Below are 26,993 nucleotides of genomic sequence, written 5' to 3'. Positions count from 1 at the left end.
AATATTAGATGGTTGATAACATTGGATTATCCATGAGATAATGAAGTCATTAGCTGATAATGGGATCTCATCTCATAGGGGTAAAAGCAGGAAGCCCCAGCAAGGACACAGACCTCTAAGACTGATAACTCAGGCCAAAAAACTCCTGCCCTCACCTTGAGGGAGAACTGCACAGCCTAGGTGAGGCATCTCTGGGTTTGCTTTCCCCACTTTGGAGTCCTAAATTGCAAGACCCTACTTATCTCCAGACTGATCTCCTTTTTCGTGAACCTTGCCATAGTTGCAAGCAGGCCATGGGGATGCTTTATCTGGTAAGGGGCCAAGCATGCACTGCAATAGCTCCATGCGCAGAGGTACTGGCAAGGGGTGAGAAGCTCCTATGCCACAGATCAGCTGAAAAAACAGTCTTACAGCCACTGAAGATCAGGAGGGATCTCCTGTGTCTGTGAATCCATTTCTCCCCTTGCATGGGTGTTTTGCCATGTAATGCAGCTCACAAACTGATCCAACTGCTTTGCATGGTATGGTATGACGTGTGTTTGTCAATGCACATTTTTTTCCTGGGCATGCATCGGGCTGTTGTTGATGAGATTTGGGTAGTGACTGTTTGAATAAATTTGGGAGCGGGGAAGAGAAGGAAGTGTATCTGTACCACCCTGACAGCTGTCTGTTGCACACAAGTGTATGACAAGGAACAGTCAGGATTATACTACCCGTGAGGAGCAGCCCTTGCTGTCGTCGGGAGGCAGCCAGGTCCTCTCTGTAGGCTTCCCCTGTGGCTCATGGAGAGATACACTCCTCTAGAGCAGGAGACCCACCTGTATACTCAGAATTTCCCTAAAGGTTGACATGGCATTTCTGATGCTAAAAAGAACGCAGAGCTTCCCTGTATAAATTCCTTTCTCCTCTAGGAGAAAGGGTGGGCAAGGGAAATTGCCGGCAAGCTTTGCTCCATGGTACCCATGCAGTGACCTCCGTGGAGAGGAGCATCATGGAGAGTTTTGCAGCTGGATGGTGGTGAGGGCACAGAAACAAACCTCTTTGCTTACCAAGTCTTGGCTATTGCATTTTGCTGTTGAGGCTAACATGAAACAATTATTTCTCACAGCAAATGTTTGGACTTGCTAAAGTCCACCTTTGCTCTGACCTGACTCAGAGGGATCTCAAAGGAGGTTATGCCACTCCAGTGAATGGACCTAGAGCTAGAGGGGGTGCAAGGAGCCCCTCATTGTCCTCAAAGCCACCCTGTTCACATCTCACTCCCATGCCCCAAGGTTGTCCCAGGTCAGTATTATCTCATGGCCAAGCTGGAATTCTAGCCTCACTTTGGCCACTCCCAGCACAAGATGGCCCAGCTGTCAAGAAAAAATGCATCCAATGGTAGGAATCCCACAGCAGCGAGCCAGGCCAATGTCCCGAGCTCAGTGGAGCATCCTTGCCCCCTGGGTCAGGCTCCTACACCAAACCTGCCTGGGAAGCAGCCACCAGCATCCCTGCATCCCCACATGGCTTTGTCAGGTCCTCTCTGGGTGACATGGCTGAAATGCTTCTGGTCACTGTGAGATCTGCCCAAGACCTGGCAGCTATGCCCAGTGCTGCCAGGACACCTGGCTTCCTGCCCAGAGCAGCCCAAGAGACAAACAAATATACCACATCCAGTTCTTCCACTGGCCAAGCAGGGACTGAAACTAAGCTTGCAGTTAGGATTTTGCCTGTGGGCTAAAACCAAGTAGGGGGTTAAGAAAACTTGTGTGTACTTTTTTTGGAAATTTTATTTTTTTAAAAGGATCTTAAACTTGCTTAAATTTTGATGTTAACTCACTAACTTAGGGGATATTCTTCAGGAGTGTTTTGGTCTAAACAAGCATAAAAACAGGGCCAGATTTTATAATCATATTGTGAAATGGTAATGTGCTTCCCAGCTTTTGCTGTCCTCAATTTTACAGTGAAGGTTCTGCTAAAGCTCCATGTAGATGCTGTTCCCTAAAGACAAGACTGAAGTCCTCATCTCACACTTGAATGACTGACTATAATTCTTCAGAATTATCTTTTATGTGACTTTTTCAGGTGAAATGTACAAAAATGCTCCCTCTCTGAAATCCTACTCTCTTTTCAGAAGTTTCTCTGACTTCTCCCAGCTAAGCAGCCACAGACCCCGCAATCGTTCATCCCTTTTCTGTTCATTCACACACGAGCCTTGCTATTATCTTGGAAATAATCCTCTCTTCCCATCTTGAAGCATCACACTGGCAAACCCCAGCCTGGTATGCACGAGTAGGGTGCTACCGCAGTCCCCAAATCGCAGCAGCCTTGAGCCAGACAGGAGCCTGGCATGGACTGGGGTCAGCCCCAGCTGCCCCAGTCCTATGATGGAAAAAGTGGTACTGGGAGAGGAAACATCTTACCACTCCCTGACCCTCCCTGCAAACCGTGGGGCTATGTCACCCCTACACCAGCACATGCCTTATGGGACATGTGGAATAAGCTGTAAGGCACAATAAAATGAGTCAGCCTCACTGCAGAGACGTCACCTTTGGGACTCCTGCCACATACACATTTACAACCGGAGCTGAATTTCCAGTCCCCCTCAGGGCCAGTGCAGGGGCTTGTTGCTATTTCTTGCTTTGGTTTTCAGTGCGATTTTGGCACTTGATGCCTTCCCACAGCACCGCCTGTTACCTGCACACTACAGTTTCCACAGGCTATAGCTGTAACCAGAAGCGTGTTTGGCTGCAGGCTGTTACAACTCCCAGTGGTGCTCTGGGGCACGCTCCCATGCAATTGTATCCCACCGAAATAATCCTGAGCAAACAGCTCCTTTCAAAGACTTTCGCTCAGGGAACATCTGTGGAAAGCAGAGCAGTGCTACCTGAAACAGCCTTATCAATCAGAGCGCTGCACGCTTTCAAATTGGTATATTTCAAGATGTTACAAGACTAGCTCTATTAGAAGGGAAACGTGCTGTCTGCTTCACGTCTGAGACCATAATTTAAGTGAAATGAGAGTTCCCCGAAGAGCTGGACAGATGCCAGACCTCCTTACCTCAAGTAACTGCCTTATGTATTTTTTATGATCTTTCCCTTTCTAACATTATTCAGCACAATATGTTTGACTGCCCTGGCTTTCCCTACCGCTCCTCTGCCAGCAAAGCCAGCCAAGGCAGGCAGAAAGGACAAGATGTGTTGGGGGCAGCGAGACCAGGGTGCCCCCAGGCCGGCAGGGTGCCGGCACACCATGCCGCAGGCATCCAACACATCCGCCGCTGCCGTGCCCATCACCTCCCCAACGGGTTAGCGGCTCTTGCTTCTGTAATGTGGGAGGGCTGGGGTTTAGGTCTTGGTCAGTCCCAAGGGATTTGAGCTCAGAGCTCTTGTGATGGGAGTCCCCTTGAAACAGGAGCACAGGGTTTTTATCTGGAGAAAGGTATTGCAAAGTGCAATGGAAAGCCTGGGTGTGAGAGGCAAACCCCAGCTCTCCTCCTCTCAATTAAGGAGCCAGCCCAGTATTTGAGGATCCTCCAGAAGCAATGATAATCACAAGATCCCTAGTACGTTCAAGGAAGCTCTCCTCCCTCTCTGTCATCAAAATGCCCTGCATTTATTATCTTTTAGATATTGTGCTATTGAGAGTTAGCATCTGGGGGAAGAAGGGAGTCAGCAATTTTAATTTAAGGATCCATCTGAAATAAATAAACTTAAATTACTGTGGAGAACCCTTGAAGGATGAGAGTCCTGGTGGACCCAGCACCTCAGCCTCAGACCACCTACTTTGTAAAGACCGCTTTTGCTCACCGTGCTTGGAATTCGGGTCATCATGTAACAAATACCATATACTTGCACCTATACCATACTCTACACCATTCCCTGCTATTTTTAAAACTCTGCTCTCCTGTAGTACAGATGTTGTTGGGCGCGTGTACATACCACGTGGAAAACGCCGGCTGCCTTGACGGGCTTGAATCCAGCAACGGGGACGCAGTGGTCGGCGTGGCCGTTGCAGAAGCAGCTGCCCTTCACGATGAAGTCGTAGACGGCGTAATGCAGGGGTGGCGGGGGCTGCAGGGCCCGGGAGGCCGGGCCTGCCGGGAGGCAGGGGCAGCCCTGCCGCTCCAGCAGCCGCACCCGCAGGTTAGTGATCTTCAGCTGTGCCTGGGCTTCCGCACTGTACGGGTCCTCCGCGGCGTAAGGCGGTGACAGGGCTCGGTATATCACCTGGGCACAGAGAAACGCAGCAAGGGAAGCAGAAAGGAGGATGTCAGCCAGCCCTGTGGCGGGTTGGGGGGTAGGATGGTGGCAGGAGCATCCCCTGGGAGCACGCACCAGGCTCTTGTGGTGCTCTTCCCCCTCTGCGAGCGGCAGGAGCAGCAAATCCACCTCCACCCCAGTGTGCACAAAGCGACCCCCCGTGATCCCCTATGCCCCTTTCCACATGAAATCTGGACCCTATGGGTGTCAAATGACCTTTCGCCATTAATTTAAAGCAGAGGTCAGTGCTGCTGGTACGTGGTGTGGCCCAGCGCAGGCACCGGCAGTCCTGCAGGTGATGCTCAGATGGGGGATTCTTCTTAAACCTTCCCTCCCCCAGAATGCCTGTATTTTTTAACAAATAAAGCTCAGATTTCCAAATATTTGGCTTCTATGAGTCCCAGGCTGCTTCCTAGTGGAAAAGTGATTAGGTGTGGCAATTAGTGACAGCAAGCTGATAGTCGAGAAAACTGAGATAAGAAAGAAAGAAAAGTGGGGGGCTTCTGAAGTTTAAACAAACACTTATCAGTCAGTCTTTATTTTAACTTGGGTCTGATTGAATAGGTAAATATTGGCTCAAGCTGAAAATTTAGAGCACCTGATAAAGATAACTAATTTTGTTGAAGAGGTTTATTTTAAACTTGTTGGTCAAGGTGCCTAGAGTGTGACATCAGAAACAGCATGTAATTCACATAACTACTATTGGCATAAAAATGACACATTTACAACACACGTACTAGTTGCTGGTACATTTAACTTACAGTGACACTTTCTAAATAGTTAAAGAGCTCTTCACTGAGCAGCCGCTGAAGGCTTGATGAACTACAGTATTTGTAAGCAACAGTTCAATCAGCCACTTGACCAATGTTTGCGGGTGTGATGCAGCCTAACCACTCGATGCACTGCTCCCAGCAGCGGCTTAAAACCTCCTCAAACGGCCCCACTGCCCCGCTGATAATGACCCACGCCACCTGAAACACCAGCCAGCCTCCTATGCACAGCAAGGAGGTGTGCGGCAGCGAAGGGCGACCATAGTTCCTTGCCAGGAGGTGCTTGCGGGATGCCTGGTGAGAGGCAGTGGGCAAGCCTGTCGGCGCTGCTTACGGGAATCACATCCTCCTCTCCCTAAATCCACTCCTACCAAAGGATGTGGCTGATATGCTTCAGCTGATGAAGGCTTCCCTTTTACTTCACCAGGATTCACGTGTCCTGGAAATAATGATGCCGGTGCTGCCAGCTCGCCTGCCCGTGGGCTTTGCCTGCCGGCTGCCGCCTCCGCCAGCCGCGCCACTGCTGGCACCGCTCCTGGCTGGGTCCTGGCTTTTCTCCAGAGCTGCCAGGATCCAGCTGGATGAAGGTTTGTCCTGGCCTGGAAGGAGATTTAGAGCTCGTTTCGGCGCTGAATGGCAGCAGTGTGCTTTTGCACACTGCATTGGCCTGCCAAGCACGGTCGCTACCAGCGCGCCAGTGACAGCGGGGCTCGGGCTTGGGGGTGCCGGGCGCCACGTGTTGGCAAGCATGTCACGGCTGCGGCCCCGCGCCGCCATCCTGCAGATGCTCCCTCCCAAAGGTATTCCAGCATCTTCTGCCAGGAAGACGTCAATAAGGGAGAAGGTTAACCGGGAAGAGGCGGTCAGAGGGCAAGGTTGGTGAGCGGTACACCCCTTGTGCGGAAGTGTTGAGTCTGATGAGGGATGTCAATAAATAGTACCACATTTCAAAAGTGGTTTTTTTTCCCTCTCTTTCAAGAACATACAGAGTTTTTTCTGCTTTCCTAAAATAAAAATATCAAGCAGATATGAACAGAAACCCAAGTGAACCCAACTATCAGGCCCTGCACCTCTCCCCAAGGCTTGTTATTTACCCAAATTTAAATCAATGTCATTCTGATCAAATTTACTTGTTAGTGGCTTTGTGAACACAAGATGCTTTCAGATATGGAAAGAAAATTCCTTGGGAAACATCCAAACTGGAGACATTGATTTCCTTTTAGTGGAGATAATGGAAAATGCCGCACTGAGAATTTTCAGTAAAAACTAGCAGCTTGGGTTCCTTTCGATTATGTAAATTGCATCTCAGAGAATTCTTTGTTCGTCCTGATTCCGATGAGAGCGGCAAAGGAAACACATAAATGGGAACAATTTTTGCTAGATGCAACTGCAGACTTTCTTCTCATCGTTTCTAGCTTTTCTTGTTTATCTATCCCCGTTTAATGCACGTGACCAATGCTTGTAGCTCTAGTAAAGACAATCGCAGCAAGGAAATCAATAACCCTGAGCGCCTTTGTGCAGAGAGAGTTAAATCTTGCCTGTGTGGAATTCAGGGAGAGTTATGCTGCTGATCTCAATGGAGCCAGTATTCCTGCTCAGGCCCTAAAATGTTACAAACATTTCTTTTTATGGCTACTTGAAAACAGTGATGCTAAACATGAGCCCTATCTGTAATTCCCAGGGACTGCGGGCTCTCAGCCGCTCTCCCTGGCTGCCCCGTACTGCTCCGGCTGTGCCCAGCAGCCCTGGCCCCGGCTTCAGAGCCGCGCTGCACCCTGCAGCAGTGCAACCTAACAGGGTGAGCCTGGTCTCCGTGCTGCCAACAGAGTAAACACCCTCATCCCTCCGTCCCAGGTGCTAGTAGTTCTGTTTTAATAAAATACAAACCAGTCATTATCATAGAATCATAGAATGGTTTTGGTTGGAAGGGACCTTAAAGATCACCTAGTTCCAACCCCCCTGCTATGTAGGATGCCATACAAACACCAGTTCTCTGCTCTGCCCCGGACGATTGAGCTGGAGCCCCCAGAGGCTGCATAATAAGGACCCGTTTCCCAGCAAGATTTCCCTGTGCAGTTGTTAACCTCACTGATTTATCCTAGCCTGTCTCAGAGGTCAGCACATCACTGGGGCCACATGGTCCTCATACAGCTGTTATGGGTCTGCAACCTCTCTGCTGCCCAACACCCACATACACACATGGGTGGGTAGCAGCTTTCCTGCTTTTACCTTTCCTTGGACTTTTCCATGCAATTGTCCCACTGATAGGACTGGCCTTGGTCTGTGGCATCCCATTGATGAACAAACCATGGTTTGCCCAGCAAACCTGACTGGGTTTTCACACCTACAGTTCTGCCGGCGGCCCCTGGCCACTGCAGTCAGAGGCCTCCTCAACCAAAATATTGTTTAGTTTTAATGGTGCAGGGGAAGCATGTAGGCAGGATTTGAGAAGAATGTGCTGCCAACATGCATGTGTATCTGATGATGGGGTTTTGCAAGCCCATCATCTCCCTGGTGCCAGCGGACAGGACTTCCTCTGAGCGACTCTGTTGGGCCAGTGCTCCCTAGCCACCCTGGGACGCTCATGGTGATGTGCCCTATCCACAGCCATCATTTCCTTTTCCCAACAGCTCCCTGAAGCCCTCTGGGTTTATCTTGCTAAAACCATACAGAAAACACGCACGCCTGGCTCAACCTGCAGGGGCAGAAACTCTCCCCAGTGGCTCCACCACCACGGTCGCCATCTTGGCACATGTCATATCAGCTTTTTAGCTGTTGGGGCAGCCCCTCTGCCAGATGCAATGGGGGGATGGCAGTTCCCTCCTGCCCCCCAGAGACGTTTCTGCCTGCAGAGTCATCAAGTCCATTACTCATCCTATCCCAAAAGCACTGGAAGAAGTCATGCCCAAGGGTCCTGCCAAAGAGAGCTGTGCTGTGATTACACAAGGGAGATAAATAGCTCGATAAGGTACAGGAGAACATTCTTTTTGATAGATGATGCCATTCCTGTTTTCACAGAGCAAGGCCTCTGCCAGGAGAAAGCTCTGCTACACACAGGGGAACGCATCCACCTCCTTGGTAAAGGAGCAATGGCAGCAAGATCTGGCCATTCGCCTGCAGCGAGCCTGACCAGAAAGCACCCCACGGTGACCAGGCCTCCGGCTTTCCCACGCAAGTCTGTCTGCATGCAAGTGTCTTACCAACAACATGTCAAGGCCCAGCATTACAATGTTGGATAGACAATGTGACTTCTCCCAGTAGTCAGCACCACATATGATAGCGAAGGGTGAGAGGCCTGGATCTCTACATCAGCAGCTCTATAGTGCACGCACTAATCCAAATTTTCTATATTGCAGAACAAGTAGGAAGTAATAAATTGAAAACTCACAGCACTTGTATGCTAGACATGCCATAATATATCCTATTAGAAAGATATTTTCATTCCCAGTGTTGCTAGCTCACTATAAATCTTACGGTATTTGGGATTCTTCTTAAACACAGTCCCAGGAACTGAATCTTTATCTCAGCTTCCATTTAAAACTAAGCATCTAGCAATATCTCATATCTGAGGAGCAAATGTCACAAACCAGGAGGCAAGTAAAAAGAACCTCTGTCTAAAACAAAATATCAGTATTTGGGGTAATGCTACTTCCACGTCATGTGGAATTATGCTGATGGATCCCATGTCCTATAAATGCGACGTTTGCATGAAGCAACATCAATAGAGAAGTGATTTAAAACTTGCATGAGGATTTTTTGGTGGGAAAGAAGTCTCTCTACACAGCCAAATAGGAACTGTAGACTGCAATTCCTGAGTGAGGAATGCCACCGCTATGCCTTGAGAGGGTCGGGTTCACCGGACCCTCCCAGTGGGATGTCTGGTGGTGGCAGGAGGGAGCCCACTCTGCTCCCAGGGGAGTGGGAGCAGAGAAGCTGCCCCGCAATGCCTTGCACGTGCCACGGAGTAAAAATATTCTGCTCTTTAGCCAGACTGCACTGGCTGTCTGCGGTTTGGGCACATCATTACATAGACAACCTCTAATAAATTTCCACAGCATTTCAGTTTCCTTATGGGCTGCCATGAACAACTCTTGCTATGGTGATTACTTCACTTTATTTTGTCTTAATGGCACAAGAAGCCTTAGCTACTTGCCATTGCGCAGATGCAATAATATAGCCCTGTATATAAATAAAACGGCAGCCATGAACATGGTGCACTCAAGTAAATGCTTGTACCACAATGACCTCAATTTATAAAATCATAAAACTCCCTGTGCAAGAAGTACCCCAGTATGTTTACACTTGAGAGGCAATGAAAGGACATCTTTATATATAGCCACAGTGGGAGGGAAAATACTAATGAATGACGCTGAGAGCAACAAAATAGGCTCTGAAGTCAAAGTTGCCTGAGGAAGTCAACAAAACCAATGAAAAACTTGCTGCCAGCAAAGCCTTCTTAATGAGTCATGGGTGCATCTCGGACCACCGGAGCCTCAATCCACCACAGCTGCAGGGACCCAGACGTTTGTCAAGATACAAGTGCCCACAGAGATAAAATGGGGCCATTTGGGTTGCAAATGCCCATGACATTCAAGAGACACATGTGATCCACAAGAAGCTTCTTCCTCACAGACCTTCCAAAATAGGCACAGCTGCAGAGGCCATGGGCAGGGACCTGCAGCCCCCATGTGCGTGTCCCTTCCCCGGGTCCCAGTGCCCGGCTAGAGGCACAATGCTCCAACTGGGAGACCGGCCTCAGCCAGAGCTTCTCCCCCTGAGCCTGGAAGGCACCAGGAGATGGTTCACAAAATGACAGCACCAGTAAATTACAGACAGAGGGAATAAATGGATGGGAGATGCAAGAAGCGTATCTACATGGGAACAAGCCAACAAATGGGAATACAGCAGAAATAAAAGCAATAAACAAATATTAAAAACATAACCGCATTTTTGTTTGGTTGTAAATGAAAACCAAGGTGGTAACACTGCACAAAGTGGTCCACGGTTTCTTTCCAACAAGATCTCCAGATAAAAGAATTGATGGACTCTACCCTGTGTCATCTGACCTGGATGCATGAGAATGCATCTATAAGTGCCCCATAATAATGACCTATCCATATTAGTGATTCACCTATTTGGCTCATGGGCATTTGATAAATTCAATACTGCTTTATTTGATTTTTGCTGGTGATTTTATTCCTTTCAATTCATTTTACAGGAACATAGGAAAAAAATGATAAAAATAAAAAGAATGTAAGGTTTGCTGTCTTCTCCAAATAGGAGGGGTGTGCACCACCGTACAAAAGGGCATCTGATGTCTAGGTCAGTGTTTAGCAGAAAGGTTAAGGTTTGCATTAGGAGTCTGCAGCGTCTCTTGGTATGCAGGCACTAAATAAATGTGGCTAATTGGCCTGCATTATGGGGCCCTGTTGAACCTCCACGTCACTGGAAGCTATCTGGTTCATTTAGTGCCTGGACAATGCTCTGAAAGTGTAGGCAGTAAAGGAAGTGGTGGAGCTCTGCCAGCATGTCTGGGACCTCATCCCTTTGCCTTCTGAAAAATTTCCCTCGAGCCCAGCAAGTGGCCGAGGTTAGGCACCGCCTGCCAGGCGCTGGGGCTAAGGCAAAGGGGAGACCTCATCCCTCATGTCCTGGCCCCAGGATTTCCAGCTGTGTGCCCAGCATTGCCTCACATCTGCTAGTCCCCACAGGCCCTGGCTGTTGCTGGCAGCCGCATGCAACTGCAGCTCAGGCTGAGATGCTCCATGCTGTACCCGCTGCCCAGTACACCTGCCGGCACCTTGTCCCCCTGTGCCTCCCTCCACAACCAGCCCAGCCCATCGAACAGCCCAGGACCTCTCCCATAGGGACTACCCAAAAGTGGCAACTGCTTTCAGCCTTGGCTGGTCTTGTTTGGAGAAGCTTAGTTGGGAAATTTTATTGGGCCAATTAAGCTTTCCTTCTCAACAGGTATAAAAGTTAAAAGTAATAATTTCTCTTGGTAAGCGTTACAGAAAGCTCACAGGGGGAAATAAGGCTAGTTTGTAGAAATGGGTAGTTTAAAAATAATAACAATGCTGTGACATATGTGTGCCCACTGGGGCTTTCTATAACATCAACCTGCCACAGTGTCTGATTTCAAGTTCCACCCAAGAAACTGCATCATCACCACAAAAGCCTGATTAGACTTTTCTTTTTTTCACTTGCAGAGGGAATCAGATATAAATTTAGCTGCGGAAATCCAGTGCCAGCCAGGCGCTCCTGGTTCAAAGAGGGTGTCCCCACACTTCCTTCGCTCACCCCTGCTTGGTCACCTCGTGGTGGTGCAGAGGAGCCTTGAAGCTGAGACTGCTCCGTGCTCATCCCCTTGCACCTTCCCAGGAAAGAGTAATTAAGCCTAATTAAGCCTAATGCCCAACATAAGAAAGACTGTCTTACTGTACATGTGAGGATGGCTTGACTTTCAAGGTTTGCTGTGTCAAGTGGTGAGACTCATGCCACAGCAATAAATCCTATTTGGTACCTATGGGGAGCAGTGACAATCCTGCCTGCCCTGACACCTTTGGAGACCCCTTTTTACAGTGGGAAGCCTCAGGCACAGAGGCTGCCTGGTTTAATGGGGCTCCCTCAGCCCTACAGTGCAGGAGCAGCTCAGGTGCCCCATCTGTCAGACGCATGGTCTAACCACCAGACCTAGAGCCTACAACAACCAACATATTCCCTGCCCACATATGTCCTCTGAGAGAGACAGATGCTCTGCAGATAGGTTTTTCTTGTCTCTCAGTTTCAGTATTGAGGGCTCAGCCCCAAGCTAGCATTTACTCTCATGGTCAGTATTTCAGTTTCCATGGATTTTCTGCATCAGTGTGGTCAACTTCTGCCAGGCTCTCTCCTTGGCTCTTCCCAGAGGGGAGAGCTGTGTCTGCAGAGGAGTGTTTCGCTTGCAAAGCCTTCCCGTATCTTTTAGGTTAGTTCCCTACTGAAATAGGCCTTATGCCATTGCACTGCATATGTATCTATGTGTCTGTCCATCAGTCCACCCTAAAAACTTTTGAAACTGCTGGCTAACTTCAACCACATTTGGGAGGTATACTTTAAAGGCGTTAAGCTCCTGGAAGTTTTATGAAAACAATCTTGTTCCTTCACAAAATCAAGCCTGGTGGACTCCTCCCCCTATGAAGAAGCCACAATGCTGGTACCCTCTATTGACAAAACAGACTTATTTGATGTATTACCAAGCAAAAGAGCTTTCAAGAGAGAAACCCATGTGTATCTCTGTCCTATGTTCATTGCAATGACCCTAGGCTAAAAAAAGACTTTTTGGCAGATGCTGTAAATAATTCACATGGTGTGGGAAGTTCATCAGCCTAAACTGGGCAGGTATTACCCACCAGCTCCTCTAATATACTTTATTTTTCTGCCTGTCAGACCAAGTGGACTGCAGGGAATAAGAGCCTCTCTTTTTCTCACAGAGAGGTCTGACCATCCCCTGCATGTGCACATTCCTGCTGCACACTTCAGCATCACATGGGTGAGATGAAACAAGAGAAATTGGGAAACCTGCCTCGCCGCTGCAGGAAGGTGATTGTCGGAGACACTAAGGTCAAACTGAGCAGTGGAGCCTGTCTTTCGGGCCGCAGTGTGAAGCACTCTGTCCATGTCCCCAAGCGATGGTGACAGAAACCCTCTGTGTACTACCACCAACGGTAGCCCCTGAGCTCCTTGAGATGCTGGAGAAATGGCACTCCATTTTGGCCCATGCCTACAGCCCTTCTGCAATCTTTTACAGCACATAAAACAAGGCAAATAATCCCTTGTCTCACCATCCAAAAGTTAGGCAATCTAACAAAGATTTCAGGAGGAAAACCCAACTGTTTCAAACAACTGGCCCTTGCGGGGGCCTTGGCAAGTTAATTTATACCAAGGCAAGTTTTATCTTTTGGGGAACTCAAGGTATTCTTCTGCCATTCTCAAAAGCAAGAAGCTGTATGGGACAAGCTCCTACTCACATGCAGCAGCTGTCCAGTGAGGGGCTCAGAAAGGCATGAGGAGAACTAGGCAAGAACCTCAGGATTTCTCCGGGATCCCTGACTTCTCTGGCAATAATCAATCAGATGGGAGCCGTCCTCTCAGCTTCCTTTCAACACCCTGCTGCACAATTTCATTAGATGAAAATGAAACACTGCTAGGTCATGCCTGTCTTCATGCAGATGATGATCACAGGCATAATATTCTTAGCAGAAAAATCTCTCTCCAGCCCAAAACAGCTAAAAACATTTGGATTGCTTCATCTGCAGTTAACAGTGCTGCTCCAAGAATTGATAGTTTATTCCACAATGGCATTATTTTGCCTAATCACTACTTTCACTCATCCAACAGATAGAAATGCTCAGTTTCTTGGCTCACAAAACCCTCCAGATGCGTGATATAATGGCCTATCAAGGAAAATAATTATTGCTTTTTTTCTCATCTTCAGAATCACTGCTTCCAAGGCTGCACTATCCTGCATAGGAAAATGAACCAGCACATTTCAGCTGATGATATGAAGAAGTCCTTTTACCGATCAGCAAGAAAGATGGTATTTAAATACTCTTCCCTCCAGCAATTCCCCTCCTTTCCCCATCCCCACAAAGATTTATGTTCTTAGCTTCGGCCTGCTGGCAGTACCTGTTGTGCATATGGAAGACCAAGAAAACCTGGAGCTACCTCCAAAGAATCAGGCAGAGAACTGGACTTGCTTGTTCATCGGCAGGGCTGTAAGAAAAGCTGGCTCACTCCCCAGAGCTGCAGAATAACCCCTTTAACAGCTTCTGGGCATGACACACCACTGCAAAAGGCTGCAAGGCAGTAGGCTACCGTTTCAGCAAGAATGCCTGTGACAGTACTAGGGATCAAGGAGATTTTTTTCAGCCTAGGAGTAACCCGACTTCATGAATATTTTTCAATTGCTCTTGTCTATAATGAAAAGGCTTTGTGTCTATAGAGCTGGATGCTTAAACCATGCAGTTACCATGAGCTACACTTAATTTCAGGAAACAGAACACCTGTCTTAATTATATGTAAATACGCATAGTCAAAAAGGCCATGAGAAACAGCATTGCCCTTTCAACTCATGCCCACAGATTTTGACCACGGCAATGAAGGATGCTGCACAGAGACTGGTGATAGAGAGTCATGGCATATGTGTCTAGTAAGTTTGGTTTTGGACATTAACTTCTTTTCTTCCTGGAAATGTTGCCCAGGGAGAATTTGAGGACTCCACCATTTGTGTAGGATTTTGAATGTTGGTAGACTAGATTATCTCACATCAACACCCATTGTGCATGGCGATTGATCTCAGATTAGGTCCCCATGAGCTTTTGATCCAAAACTTCTGAGATGTGTCAATTCACTGCTATAGGTTACACACCTCCCATGTAACCGGTTGTATCCAGAAATCCCAAAGAGAAACATGGCAGCCCTACTTTCCAGCCAGCGAACTGGGAGCTGAATAAGTGAGCCAGTCCTCCCTTCATGCCAAAAATGAACTGTGAAATGAAGCAGTGGGGTGCAGTGCCTGAAGAGAGGCTCTGGCTGCACCGCTAAAATCCCATGGCACTTTTCTCAAGGGAAGCAATAGTCCTGCTAACAAGGCCAGATGCCAATTTAGAGAATTAAATTCTGCCTACCCAAATTCCTCTTGTTTCATGTGGGTACAGTGCTCTTCACTTCCTACATAAGTTTGGAAAGGGTCTCCTGGAGCCCTGGGACTCATTCCCTCCTGTTGTTGGCAGCCTACAATATACCCCCTTTCTCAGACTGGTCAAGCTCAGTCCAAGGAATAATTTGTTTTAGTCATAATTGAAGGCTGATCCAGAAGCCCTGATCCACAGTTGTTAGAAACTTGCTGTTCTAAACGGAGGACCACCGATACGCACTGTTAAACTCTGGCTATGCTCCATCCCGGGGGCGGCTGCATTTCAAGAGCTGGCCAAGTGGAGGGCCAACCTCCAAGTGTCAAAAGCACTGGGAAAGCCAGGGAGAAAAGGAGACGATGAGACCTTCCTGGGGGCTAGCTGCAACAGGGGGAATCTTGCGGAGGATCACCGGGCAGGTTGGAGAAGCGTCTTGCCCCTCATGTGCCCGGGTCCTCCAGAGATGCTGAGCACCTGGGAGGTCCAGCAAAGGGACATGCCACTGGTCTGGGACTGCCTGCGGCAGAGAGGAAGGGTTTTGACACAACCTGGGCCAGAAACCTGGCAGTATCATCCCTGGAACTCCATGTATGGAAAACTTAAAATGTAGGTGCCAATGCCCGGAAAATAGCAGTTGTGTTGCTCAGCCCTGATGGTGCCCTGTCTCTGGAGGGAAAGTACCTGTCATGGTAAAATTCCCTGGAGATCAAAGGTTTGTCTCTACATGTGCCCAGAACTGCCCTTGTCTCCTGTCCTCACAGCACAGATTAAAAACCAAGCTCAGGTTTCCCCTTTTTCCCTGAATCCCCTTTTTGCTGCCCCATTATTCAAAGGGAGAGGCTCCACGCAACCCGACAATGCTAAAGCCAGTGGAAACCCTGCACAGGGCTTGGGAAGACGGGCTTCCCTGCCAGCAGGGAAAGCTCGGGGGCCAAGCTAAGAGATGCACCTCGCCACAGCCATGGGCAAGGCGGCTGGTGGGAGGACGGCGTCCTGCTGGTGTGCCGCTGCTGCCAGCACTGCCGCGAGCAGTGAGGCCTGTGCCGTGGTGGCCGGCAGGCACGCATCCCGCTCAGCTCTCACGAACCCTCCCCAGCCACCCTGCGCTGAATGGCCAGCTGCCGCAGCCCAGCATTTCTAGCTTCCTACATCATTTCATTGACTCTGGCCTGACTTCGTTTACTTTGTCTCATTAACTTTTCCCCTAGAAATCATTATTCTTGTGCTTATGAAATAATGGCCCCCATGTCTTGCTAAATTCACTGATATAATGCAAAGAGTTGGGCTGGGTTTGGCCATCACCCACATCACCCCTGGCCCCCAGCTGAACAGACTCTCTTTTGCATGTGGCATTTTTGTACAGAGACCGACAATTTGTGTATTTCCAAAGACAGAATGATCAGGAAGATGCTTTTTTTTTTTTAAAGAGGCTTTTTTTTTCCTACAAAATGCAATTCTACAAAGTGTAGAGATGGGACTTGAAAACACACTTCCCTAGCAGTGTCCTCATGTGTCCTGAGCACTGCTGAACACCATCCAGGATCCCTCGTTCCCTATCATCAGTTTGGGCCTTTGTTTTCTCTCTGTGTAGACACCAGTGGCACAGGACGATTAAAAAAGCCGTTTGCAGCCCTCTAACGGGCTGATGTCCCAAGCTGTTTTGAGGTTATTCTTGCACATTTGCCCAGGTTCTTTGTGGAGTCCGAAGTCCTGCAAGTGACTGAACTCAAATCTCCCATGACCCACAAGATCCTTGGAGGATCTCAGAGTAATAATATCTTCATCTTCAGTTAAGGACAGTGATGATAAGCTTAAAACCCAAGCTTATTCAGGCCTAAAAGACAGGCAAAAAAAAAAAAACAGGCAAAAGCTTCCAGGCTGCAACAGAGTGTTTCCACAACCCAAAATTAGGGCTCCAAAATAAAAGTCACTGAGCACCTTTAACTCCTGTTTGTGTCAGCGAGTGTTACAATTCCTCACTGTCTATCAGGGCCAAACTTGTGAGTAGCAGGACACAATTTACTTCTTCTCTACACAGCTAATTTCAGATAGAACCAGTAGGACTGGTGTCCAGATCCTTAAGGAACAGAGGCAGGCTGCATGCAGTAACAGTGCAAGGCAAAACCTTTGAAGGTTTTTCTGCTGCAGAAGGCACGAGATCAATAAAATGCTCAGTAAGACACACACCTCACAGTAAAACAGTGGTATGTGATGCTTCAAAAGTTAAAAGCATGTTAGAATTTGTTGCTGGCATATAGTCAAGTTGCAAATATGCCTCTCCTATTAATAGCAAACAGCAACAATAGCTGAGGTCTCCAAGTGATTTATTAGCAGTATTCTGAATAGATGAACACTCAAATAAGTTACTAATTTACTAAAATCTTGTCAAGGAGACGCTGCTTCAGTAAGTTCTTTTATCCTGGAGCTTGTCTAAATGGGGACACTCAGGCGAGCTGATCTGAATTGACCACAGATGGGAATGTAAAGTGAATGAGATAATTGCATTGCAGAGTGGACAGTCACTCTCGCTCACAGTTAAGGAATTAACATCTGCTAAGGGCCCCTTGTCAATGAGCCCTTAACAGTGATCAGTTTAGGCTGCAAAGGAAGAGATATTAATATGATCTGAACTACGGAAGGGAAGGTAGCCTTTTATGCCTACTAATAAAATTGGCATTCCTGTCTGAGCATGAAGCTGAAAGAGTTTATTTCTGCGTCTTGTTTACTTAGATCAGATTATGTTTGGCTGGTGAATCCAGTTCTGATTTCCCTTGCAATAATGTGGCTGAAGGGTTACACCCTGGAAAACAGTGGAAATACTCTGGATTTGTAGCACATTTGTATGATCCAGGCTAAAACTTGGCCTTAGCCTTTCTCTTAAAACGCTGATGATATAAGCCCAGCATTTAGAGGTTTCTGCCCATGCTAAACAAACTGCTGCTGTGAAACAACTAATTCACTAAATTAAGCATGGGGAAAGTCTTTAGTGACCCCTCTCTGTGCAGCTGAGCTGAAATTATTCCCTGACAGGGAAGGAGTTTCTTATCCCCTTCACAGTGTTGCAAATCTGACCTCTCAAATTGGCAGATGCTTGAAGCTTGCTGGAAACCTGGGTTAGTTGTACTGAGGTTTCCTTCTCCTTCCCGCTTCTCCTTCACCCATACTGGACGGTCCCCATGACAGGGGACAGCCTGGCCCTAGGTGTTGAACGGTGAGAGCTCCCAAAAGCAGTGCCAGCGTGTGGGTGGGTTTCTGAACAGGACGCAGCGAGTGCCTGGGGATGCCGGGGCAGGAGGCAGGCGCCCACCATCTGCCTCTTTTCCTTTGTTCCCTACTGAGGAGGGGCTCAGTTGTTTTGTTTGGCTCCTGGATCCTTGCAGAGAAGTCATTGCTTTCCTGGCTGCTGAAAGGGTGGTTCTTCTTTGCATGAGGCCAGACTACAGTCAGGCTGCTCGAGCATGGATCTCAGCTCGGCAAAGTCTCTGAGCACTTGCTGATCTGTGAACTCATGCTGACTTCCACCAAGAAAGCCTTTAAAACCAAACCCAGGGCATCAGTGCAGTGTTCCTGATGCCAGTACTGTGCCATGCAACCTTCAACCTCTTTCCTCTACAGTTCTGTCCAGATCTGCCCTTTCCTTCCTAATCGCACCGTTGGGCTGTGGATCCTCCAGCTCACGCCCGCTTCAGGGTGGAGGACTCAGATGCATCCAAAGCAGAGGATAACTACGCCTGGTGGTTTTGCAGCAGCAGGGACAGGTAGCGAGGAAAAGCAGAGACCTGCGAAGTCCTTGCCGAGGTGACTCTACCCATCAGTGTCACACGTGGCATGTGACATTACCACTGCCGGCTCCCACCACCATGGTGGCCTTCAGCTCAGGTGACTGCAGCACAGTGACACCCTGCAGTCCCACCATGCAGACCACTCTCCCAATGCCCTCCACCACCACGGTCCCATCACCGCAAAGGGAAGCCCAGAGCCACTCTACTACAGAAGAAAGATGAAACGCATCTCCCAGAGCCAATTCAGCATCTCCCATTTCCCTACCAGCTCTGAGCTCTGGATCTTTGAAGTGAACCCAGAGGTTTGGCAGCTTGCTTTCTGTGGTATCAGAAATCTCCTCAAGATCAACATCATGGCAAGTTGTGATGAGGAAGGATTTTTGTCGTAAGAGTTGAACAAGGCATCTAAGGAATGACTCATGATGATGAGGGCAGAAGAAATCCAAAAAGCCTGATTTTCCTTTTCAATAAGAACCAAAGCAGATATGCCTTTGCTCCAAATTAACACATGTGATTCATTAAAAAGAGGCCATATGCCCCTGAGTACTATAAGCTTCTGCATGCTGCTGCCTTGAAACAGGGCTCACAGGCGCCGTAAGGCTCAGCAGAAACACAGGCGGATCAGCTCTGGTGCCATTTGGGGTGAGCTGCCATCTCCTGAGGCCTCCCCCGAGCTTTGCAAATTGCTCATCCAGGGGGACGGGCAGCAGTGACCGAGCTGCCAGCAGTGTGCAGAGACCCCACCGTTCCGCAAAACCCTGCAAGCCCTGACTCTGTGCCTGGAAATGCACGTGTGGTGTTGAAATGTTTGAAGTGGGAGAAAGTGGTATACAGACGGTGTGACAGACAGTTTGGATCACAGGTTACAATTGTTACATAGCAGTTAAAAAACTCCAAAAAGTTTAAAAAGAATTCCAGTAGCATTCGCAGAATTTATGTTTGTGCTTTAAAGAAAACTACAGCAACTGAGATACAATTAAATAATACCCTTCAGACTTGGACATTTCAGATGACTGCGTATTTGAAACCACTGTTTCAAGTGAAATTACTGTTTCCATATGTCTGAAATCAGGTGCTACCAGAAGTGGGAGTAAAGCACAACATAACTCTAAACAGAACACAAAACTCTGATGTTTCTTTAGGTGAGATACATGTTGCTATTGGCAGTTACAAGTAATTGCTGGAATGTAGCACACTGTAATAAATTAAATGTGATATTTGCTAAGCATGCAGGCTTGCCATCTGGTCACCAGAGAGCTGCTGTTATTACTTTGCAGGTAAAAAGTGGTGTTTAAGTGCAAGGAACTGAAGTGTGCCATATAAATAAAGTCTTACAAGCTCCAGCCCCTTGGACTCAACATTTGTGTAAAACCTGGAATAATTAAATGATCTTGACTTTTATAGCTTCTTTGCAGTAACACAAACTAAAGCAATGCCGAAAGAAGAGATCCCGCAGCAGCAAACTCGGTAAATAGCCTGTTTTTGCAGCATGCTACTGCAGATTCATCAAACACCACCAAATCCCTTTCCTTCTTGAGACAGGCATTGGTTTCTACGCACAAGACCTCGATCTTACTGTCCCCACGCATTGCACCAACCTGTAGAGGAGCCGTCCCCAGGCTGGGATTTGCACAGGTTCTCACCAGGCACAGCCCCCGTCCTGGTGCGCAGGTACGTCACGGCGGTGACTGCAGTGAAAACTGTGCCAGGGTGGGACCTGGGACAAACTACATGGGACCCAGCACAAACGAGGCAAATACGGCCCTGAATGATGCCCCGGGTTTCTCATCCCTGAGAACAATCCCTGGGAAAGCTGAAAAAGGAGCGTGCAAGTCAGAGTACCCTAGACGTCCCACTGGCTGGCCCGAGAGCTATAGATTTCAGTCCCTGCACTGTATCACAGGCTGGCATAGCCTTACGATTCACGTGGTGGGACACAGAGGCTGGCAGAAGTGCTGAGGGACTGGAAAATTCCCAGCACAGTACATCCATCATTTCTTTTGTAGGTCCCACTTTGTAGTTAGCCCCGATTCAGAACCACAGAATGGTTTGGGTTAGAAGGGACATTCAAAGACCATCTAGTCCAACTCCCCTGCCGTGGGCAGGGACATCTCTCACTAGATCAGGTTGCTCAAAGCCCTGTCCAACCTGACCTTGAGCACTTCCAGGGGTGGGGCATCCACAGCTTCTCTGGGCAACCTGTTCCTGTGCCTCGCCACCCTCACTGTAAAAAATGTCTTCCGTGTAGCCAGCCTAAATCAACTTCAGTTTAAAATCACTGCCCTTTGTCCTGTCAGAACAGGCCCTGGTGAAAAGTCTTTCTCCATCTTTCTTATAAGCCCCTTTATATATTTTACTGTGAAAAGAAGTTCAGGAAGATTTTTGGGGGCATGAGCAAAGGGAAGCGGGAGGAAGGAGGAGGAAGATAGCAGTTTCGCTTGCCAGCCAGCTGATGTAAGCCCTTTGCTGGGCTAATGAAATAACCATCCTGGGTCTGCCTGGCAGGTCTGGAGATCCTTGTTTTTGAGCTGATGAGAGAATGGAGCAGCTTCTCCTAGAGCAGGACATCAGCTGCCTCCCAAGACGCGGCTAAGAGATGAACTTTTGTGAACAATCAGCTCTCGGCATTTCTGCAGAGAGTGGCTTCCTAGCCAGAGCATGGCTAGAGGTGACCCCAAATGACTGCAAAGGGGTCTAAACAGGTGGTTTTTTTCAGACATGAATGCTGGTCTCCAAGAACCAGGCTTTCACCTCAAAACATGTTATCAGCAGAATCTAAAATGATATAACCTGATTCACTAATCAAATTTGCTCCTTTCACTGTGCTAGGTCGGAAGGCAATTTTACATTTGATTAAACTTTTGGACAAGCTCATTAAATGAGGCCACTAGAGGGAGCAGCCTTTAAAGTCCAGGGCTGGTGACTGGGGACGCCTGGCCACCAGTGGGGACCCTGGAGGGCAGCCCTGCAGCCGCGGCCCCCAGGGGAGGGTCTCCAGCGCTGCGGGACAGGCTTAGGCACCAAAGGGAAGAGTATTATTGGTAGCACCTCCAACTGCATGGTTTATTATCTGCTGTTTCTGATATTGAAAGTAATCTGATTTTTCACATCTGTTTTTCCTTTTAGCAAACGTGATGTTTTTCTTCATTTTTTGTGCTCTTTTCACATGAGAATAAGTGTGCACAGAAAAAAAAAAAAAAAGATGAAGTATAAGGTTTCTTAGTTACCTGGCTAATCTGGCTTATGGGAACCGTACTTCAGTGTGGTCAGTAGCTATTTTGACACTCTTGCTTCTCAGTGAGGGTGTTCACTATCTAAAGTGAAATTGGTGACCATTAATTTTAACATAGTTGCATTTTGGGCAAAGTTGGACCGATTTGCATCACCCTGAAACCACACAACTGCAAGGACTGGAGAAGATCATCAAGGACAATGTTCCCTTTGGCTTTCCTGAGGAATCAGCAGCACTGGCCTTCTTTGCAGTTGTGCAGGGGGGTTTTACTGGGTCAGAGGAGAGGAGTTTGTTGGGAAAGAGGGGGATTACGAGCTCAGCAAAGCGAGGGGCAGGGCAGTGCCTACATTACCTCGGAACGAATTACGTTAATTCAACCTGTGAAATAAATTCGACAAGGGATGCTAGTGCAGTAAAATAAGAAGCGTCAGCGCCACAGTGGAGATTGCAGAGGGAAAGGGGGCTGGAGCGAGGGCTTCCTCTTCCCGACCCCGGGAGACCTACCTCTCCTCCGGTGCAGGGGAAGGGACTCGAATATCTGGAAGTGCAAATGGCTCCCCTCTGACTCACATCATCCTCCAGCCCGAAGGTGGCCGAGCAGTTAGCAGCAAAGTATTTGTAAGGCATCCACGTCTCGCCAAAGTCCTGGGAACGCTCCAGCACCATGGCGGCCGGCCTGGGCGACTTGAAGACCAAAATCAAGTGAGTGAAGTAGAAGGTGGCTTCCAGGTCCAGCCGGATGGTCTCGTGGGGCGCGTCCTGGGCCGCCTGCCACCAGGTGCGGGGCAGGAGGAAGGGGGAGTCGGCCATGGCGGCAGGGGGGTGGGCCAGCCCCACATGGGCCCCGCTGCACCGGCCGCAGGCAGGACGCTTGCAGCGGCGCTGGGCGTCCTCGGCGTAGGCGCAGAAAGGCTCGGTGGCATGGAGCCCGCAGGCCGTCTCCGTCCGCAGCACCCGCCCGTGCGCCAGGTTGCCCATCCGGGGGTTGCAGGCCTTTTCGCAGGGGCTGCCCGCTCCTGCCGCGCTGCCCAGACCTGCAAGGCAGAGAGCAGGAGGCTGAAGCTGGCTCCCGAGGCAGGCACACCCCACCCCATCGGGAGCAAACGTGCCCCGCAGCATGCTTTTTGGGGACACTGCCCCCACCAAGACCCCCGGGAGGGGCCGAGGGAGACCGCTGCTGCTCAGCTCTCCCCTCCATGGAGCTCAGTGCGTCTAAAACAGCAAAACAAACCAAAAAAACCTTCAGGGCTTCCCTGCGCTTGGGAAACTCCCTACCAAGAGTTGCAGAGCAGAGCAGGCAGCACGGGAGGAGGGATGTCTCCACCTCGCCCTCCCGCCCTGAGGGACCCAGAGCAGGGCCGAGGCTTCGGGGGCAATGGCCGTGGCCATGCTGCCCCTGCCCCGAGGCCTCCAAGGGGATCCAGGTGGTCCTGGGGAAGGGGAGAAAAGCACAGGAAAGATGGGGTGCCGGCGACACTGGGGCGGCCAAGGTGGAATGCCAGCGGGAGGCCAGGAGACGGCCACGGGGGATGGCATTGCTGCACCCCGGCTCACCATGTGGCAGACTGGGTGTTGGCGGCACGAGAGCTGGTAGGCATATCTCCTTCCACCGATGACCTCAAATCTTCACCGCCCTTTCCCACCCCTCCATCCCTACCCCAAATCTCTCCACAGCCCCAAACTGCTGCTGAGGTCAGGGTTGAATCAAAGCACCAGTTAAGTTTGGGAAGTCTGTCACTGATGTGTGTAAAGGGGGTAAAAAAAAAATAATAATCCTTGGTTGAAATGATGCTGGCAAGCTGCCTCGCAGCTGAGGCTCTGTGGTTTTTGTTCAAGTTTCTCTGGAAGCCTTGTCGATTTAAAAATCCACAGTTAAAGTGTCAAAGAAAAATAAAATCACCATGGGGTTTGGTGTGAAACCATCTGCAATGTAACCCTCCTGGTGCAGGAATGTTTGATTAGGGGCTCTCCACCTCTTTATTAATAAACGTAACAGTAGGTCAAGTCTGTATTTGATGAACCATAAGTGTTTATCATAAACAAAAAAAGCTCTGATGACCTGGATGTGGGCACGCCAAACCATTTGAGGTTCATAATGTCTCCTTTATCACCAGGCCAGTCATACATAGTGCACCAATTATTATGGCTTCTTCTTGGCATTTTTGTTATGTCCAAAGGTCATTTCAGTTTAGCATCCAATAAATCCTTTATTTGGGGTTTATTCAGCTTTTGTCTACAGTGTCATAGTTGCAACTAAGCTATATCACGCACTAGCAGAGGCTAAGCCTTCAGAGCCTGACAGCATTCCCCACTCCTTCTGCTCCTCAAGAAACACCCTGGAAAGAAAACATTTCTGCCACCAAAGGTCTGTACAGGTTTTCTATACTGATTATTCAGAACAGATGTGGACTGCTGCTTGTTATGCACCCATTAAAAAGCACTTCTGAAACCAGTCTCCGGATTTCATCGGGTAAACAGTCTTGGGAAATTTTTAGTGAACAAGAAATGCTCAGTCAAGTTGGCTTCCTACAGGGACCTGATAAAAATGTGTCTGAGATGATCTATAGTAACTGTGCAGAATACATTTACTCTAGAAAAGTAAACAAATATAACTGTAAAATTGATGTAATATCACTTACATCTCCTGAACATCCTTTTCAAAGTGTTGTATAAACATTAACTAACCTACGCAGCTCTCCTGAGGGGTAGGTAAGTAAGTGCTATTATCATATTATCAGTTAGGCTTGCCACAAGTTGGCCTAATTTATGTCTTTGGCTGCTTTCCTGGATTCTTTGGCTACACGTAACAGCACAGTTAGCAGCTAAACAAACAGATGAACATTTACTGCGGTTCCCTCAGTTGCGGGATTGCAAGGCGGATTTGGGAAGAGGTAAATAGAGCAGGGCTCTGTCAGCACCCTGAGACAGGTCGAGATTATTGTTTGTGTTCATCGAGTCCTTTTGTTTTTTGCACACCATGGATTACTGTCTCTGGGGAGGCAGTGGAGGAGGACCTGAGCAGTGGGAGGTGACTGCGGTGGTGGCAGGGCTCTCGGCGTAGCTGTCCCCGGGCTGGAGGCAAGGCTCTGCCTGAGCCCGGCCAGGAGGGGCTGGCTACCAAATTCCCATGTGAGACCCTGGGAGATGAGGGTCTTTGATTGCTCCCAGCTCCTGGAATGCTCCAGCTCCGGTCAACCACGGTCACTGACTGCAGTTGTCTTCAGGCCAGGCATGGAGGGTCCCTTCCTCACCTGGGGCCGGATTTGGGGCCAGGGACCTTGGCTTCAGTAGGATTTGAGAAATGCTGCTGGCACGCAGACCCCGCTTCCCGTCCCGGGGGCGGGAAGGGGGGGAGAGGAAAACCCCTTCGAAAGGGTGTTTGTTTTCACGTGAATTGGAAAGAGTTGCATGACAGATGCAGAGCACCGCATGTTATGAAAAGTGACAGCTTTCTAGTGTAATGCTGGCTGCCACAGGAATTCAGTAAAAGGACAAACGAGAGCATAAATATTTCCACGCCGTCAGCCCCAAGCTCACGACTGCTCTGCCATAGCCCTGGAAAAGGTGCTTTTCCTTCCTTGCACTTGATGAATCTGCCCAACTAAATTCTATGTACTGTACATGCCACCGGACTGGGATCTTCAGTAATGAGTAAGAGCATGCGGTGAATACCATGACTCACCTGTAAAACATCCATGGAAAATCATATGCTTCCTGCTTAAGCATTTTAGCAACACTTGCCTTGTGATGTTTCATTTATATCTTGTGCCTGATTAAATGTTTGTTTCCCATCCGGGTTTGTTCTTCTTTTTAAAGAAGAAAATTGGCACTCGGCTTGTGACCGGCCGAGGAAGCGTTATGCAAACTGTTTATGCCCAATTGTCCCCGCTGCGGCGCGGCCGGACCCCGCTGCGGGCTGATCTGAGCGCAAAGTGTTTATGCTGCGGGAAGGGGCTTGGAAGACCCTGCCCAGCCCGCCCTGCCCTGCCCGCCGCCCCCCGCACCCCGCCGGCTCCGGCCACCGCCGCCCGACAGCGCTGGCCGAGCCGGCAGCGCCTTTCCCCCGCGTCCCGCCGCTGCCCCCCGCACCGCTCGGCGGCCGGACCCCGCTCCCGTGGCGTCCCCCGGCTCCCCCGCGCTCAGCCCCCGCGCCGGGCTCCCCCGGCCCCGCCGCCCCTCCCGGCCCCGGCCCCGGCCCCGGAGCCCCGGCGGGCAGCGCGGGGCGCCCGCACCCCTCTTTGTCCGCGGCGCGGGGCGCGGAGCCGCGGCCCCGCGGGGGCGGCTGCCCTTCCCCTCCCGCACCCCGCGCACCGCCACGCGCGGCGTCCACCGCCACACACGCGTACGTGCACGCGTATGCGCCTGTATGCGTGTACGTGCGTGCACGGACACACGCCTGTGACACCCCCTGCACGCGCGCGCCGGCGGGCACACACACACACCGGCGCGCGGGCACACACGCACACCCACGTCCACGCACGCGTAGGCACACGCGCGCGTCCATACGTACACGCGGCCCCGTATCTACCTCGTACGCCTGCGGAGGACGGAAAACGCCGAGCGCCGGACGGCCGCGACCCACCTGCAGCGGCGGCGGCGGCGGCGGCGGCGGCCAGCAGCAGCGCCAGCCACATCCCGCGCCCCGCGGCCCGGCGCCCCATGGCCCAGCGCCCCGCCGCCCGCCCTGCGCGCCCCGCCGCCCCGCGGCGCCACCGGCCCCGCGCGGCATCAGCGCCCCGCGCGGCACCGGCGGGCGGGCGCGCGCCGCCCCGCCGCCACCGCCGCCGCCGCCGCCCGCCGCCCGCCGCCCCGCCGCCCCGCGCCCCGCCGCCCCCGCGCCCCGCCCCGCCCCGCCCGGCCCGGCCCCCCCCCCCCCCCCCGCCCCGCCGCGGGGGGCGGGCCGCTGCCCGGGAGAGGGACCCGCGCCCCGGAGCGGGGGAGCCGAGCCTTGGCACGCAGCGCGCCCGCGGCCCGGCTCGGCTTTGGGAGAGCGACCTCACCAGCCGCGACCCAGCGCCGGGTCGCTCAAAGCCCCGCGGCCGCCTCTGGCTTCGCTGGCGCTTTTCTGGCAGCCGCGGGGCTGCGCGGTGGAGCCACCGACACCTGAGGGGCTCCCCCTCTTCCCCGGGACGTGGCCATCTGCGGCTTCGCTTTTAAGAGCCGCCAAGTCCCCGATAGCCTGATCGATTCAGTAGCACTGCGCGTCATACCTCGACAGAAGTTTTGGGCTCTGAAAACAGGGAAAGGCACATTTACATCTATTTTTCACCGCCAGACCGTTACCTTTTTAG

General features: G+C 50.3%; 1 protein-coding gene across 1 annotated transcript in view; it reads right to left on the bottom strand.

Annotated features, from left to right (window-relative positions):
* Positions 1–26,351, bottom strand: part of NTN4 (netrin 4) — a 50,244-nt gene extending 23,893 nt beyond the window's left edge. Inside the window, exons 1-3 of the mRNA XM_082308078.1 lie at positions 26,231–26,351; positions 22,207–22,736; positions 3,924–4,211 (exon numbers count right to left, since the gene is read on the bottom strand). Coding sequence (XP_082164204.1) covers positions 3,924–4,211; positions 22,207–22,736; positions 26,231–26,336 — 924 coding nt within the window. The 5' untranslated portion in view covers positions 26,337–26,351. The remainder of the gene's footprint in view (positions 1–3,923; positions 4,212–22,206; positions 22,737–26,230) is intronic.
* Between the last annotated feature and the right edge of the window lie 642 nt (positions 26,352–26,993).

This window comes from Platalea leucorodia, assembly GCF_965183815.1.
Source record: "Platalea leucorodia genome assembly, chromosome: 4".
Lineage (NCBI taxonomy): Eukaryota > Metazoa > Chordata > Aves > Pelecaniformes > Threskiornithidae > Platalea > Platalea leucorodia.
The sequence above is the reverse complement of the archived record's forward strand: the minus strand, read 5'-3'. Positions and strand labels throughout refer to the sequence as shown.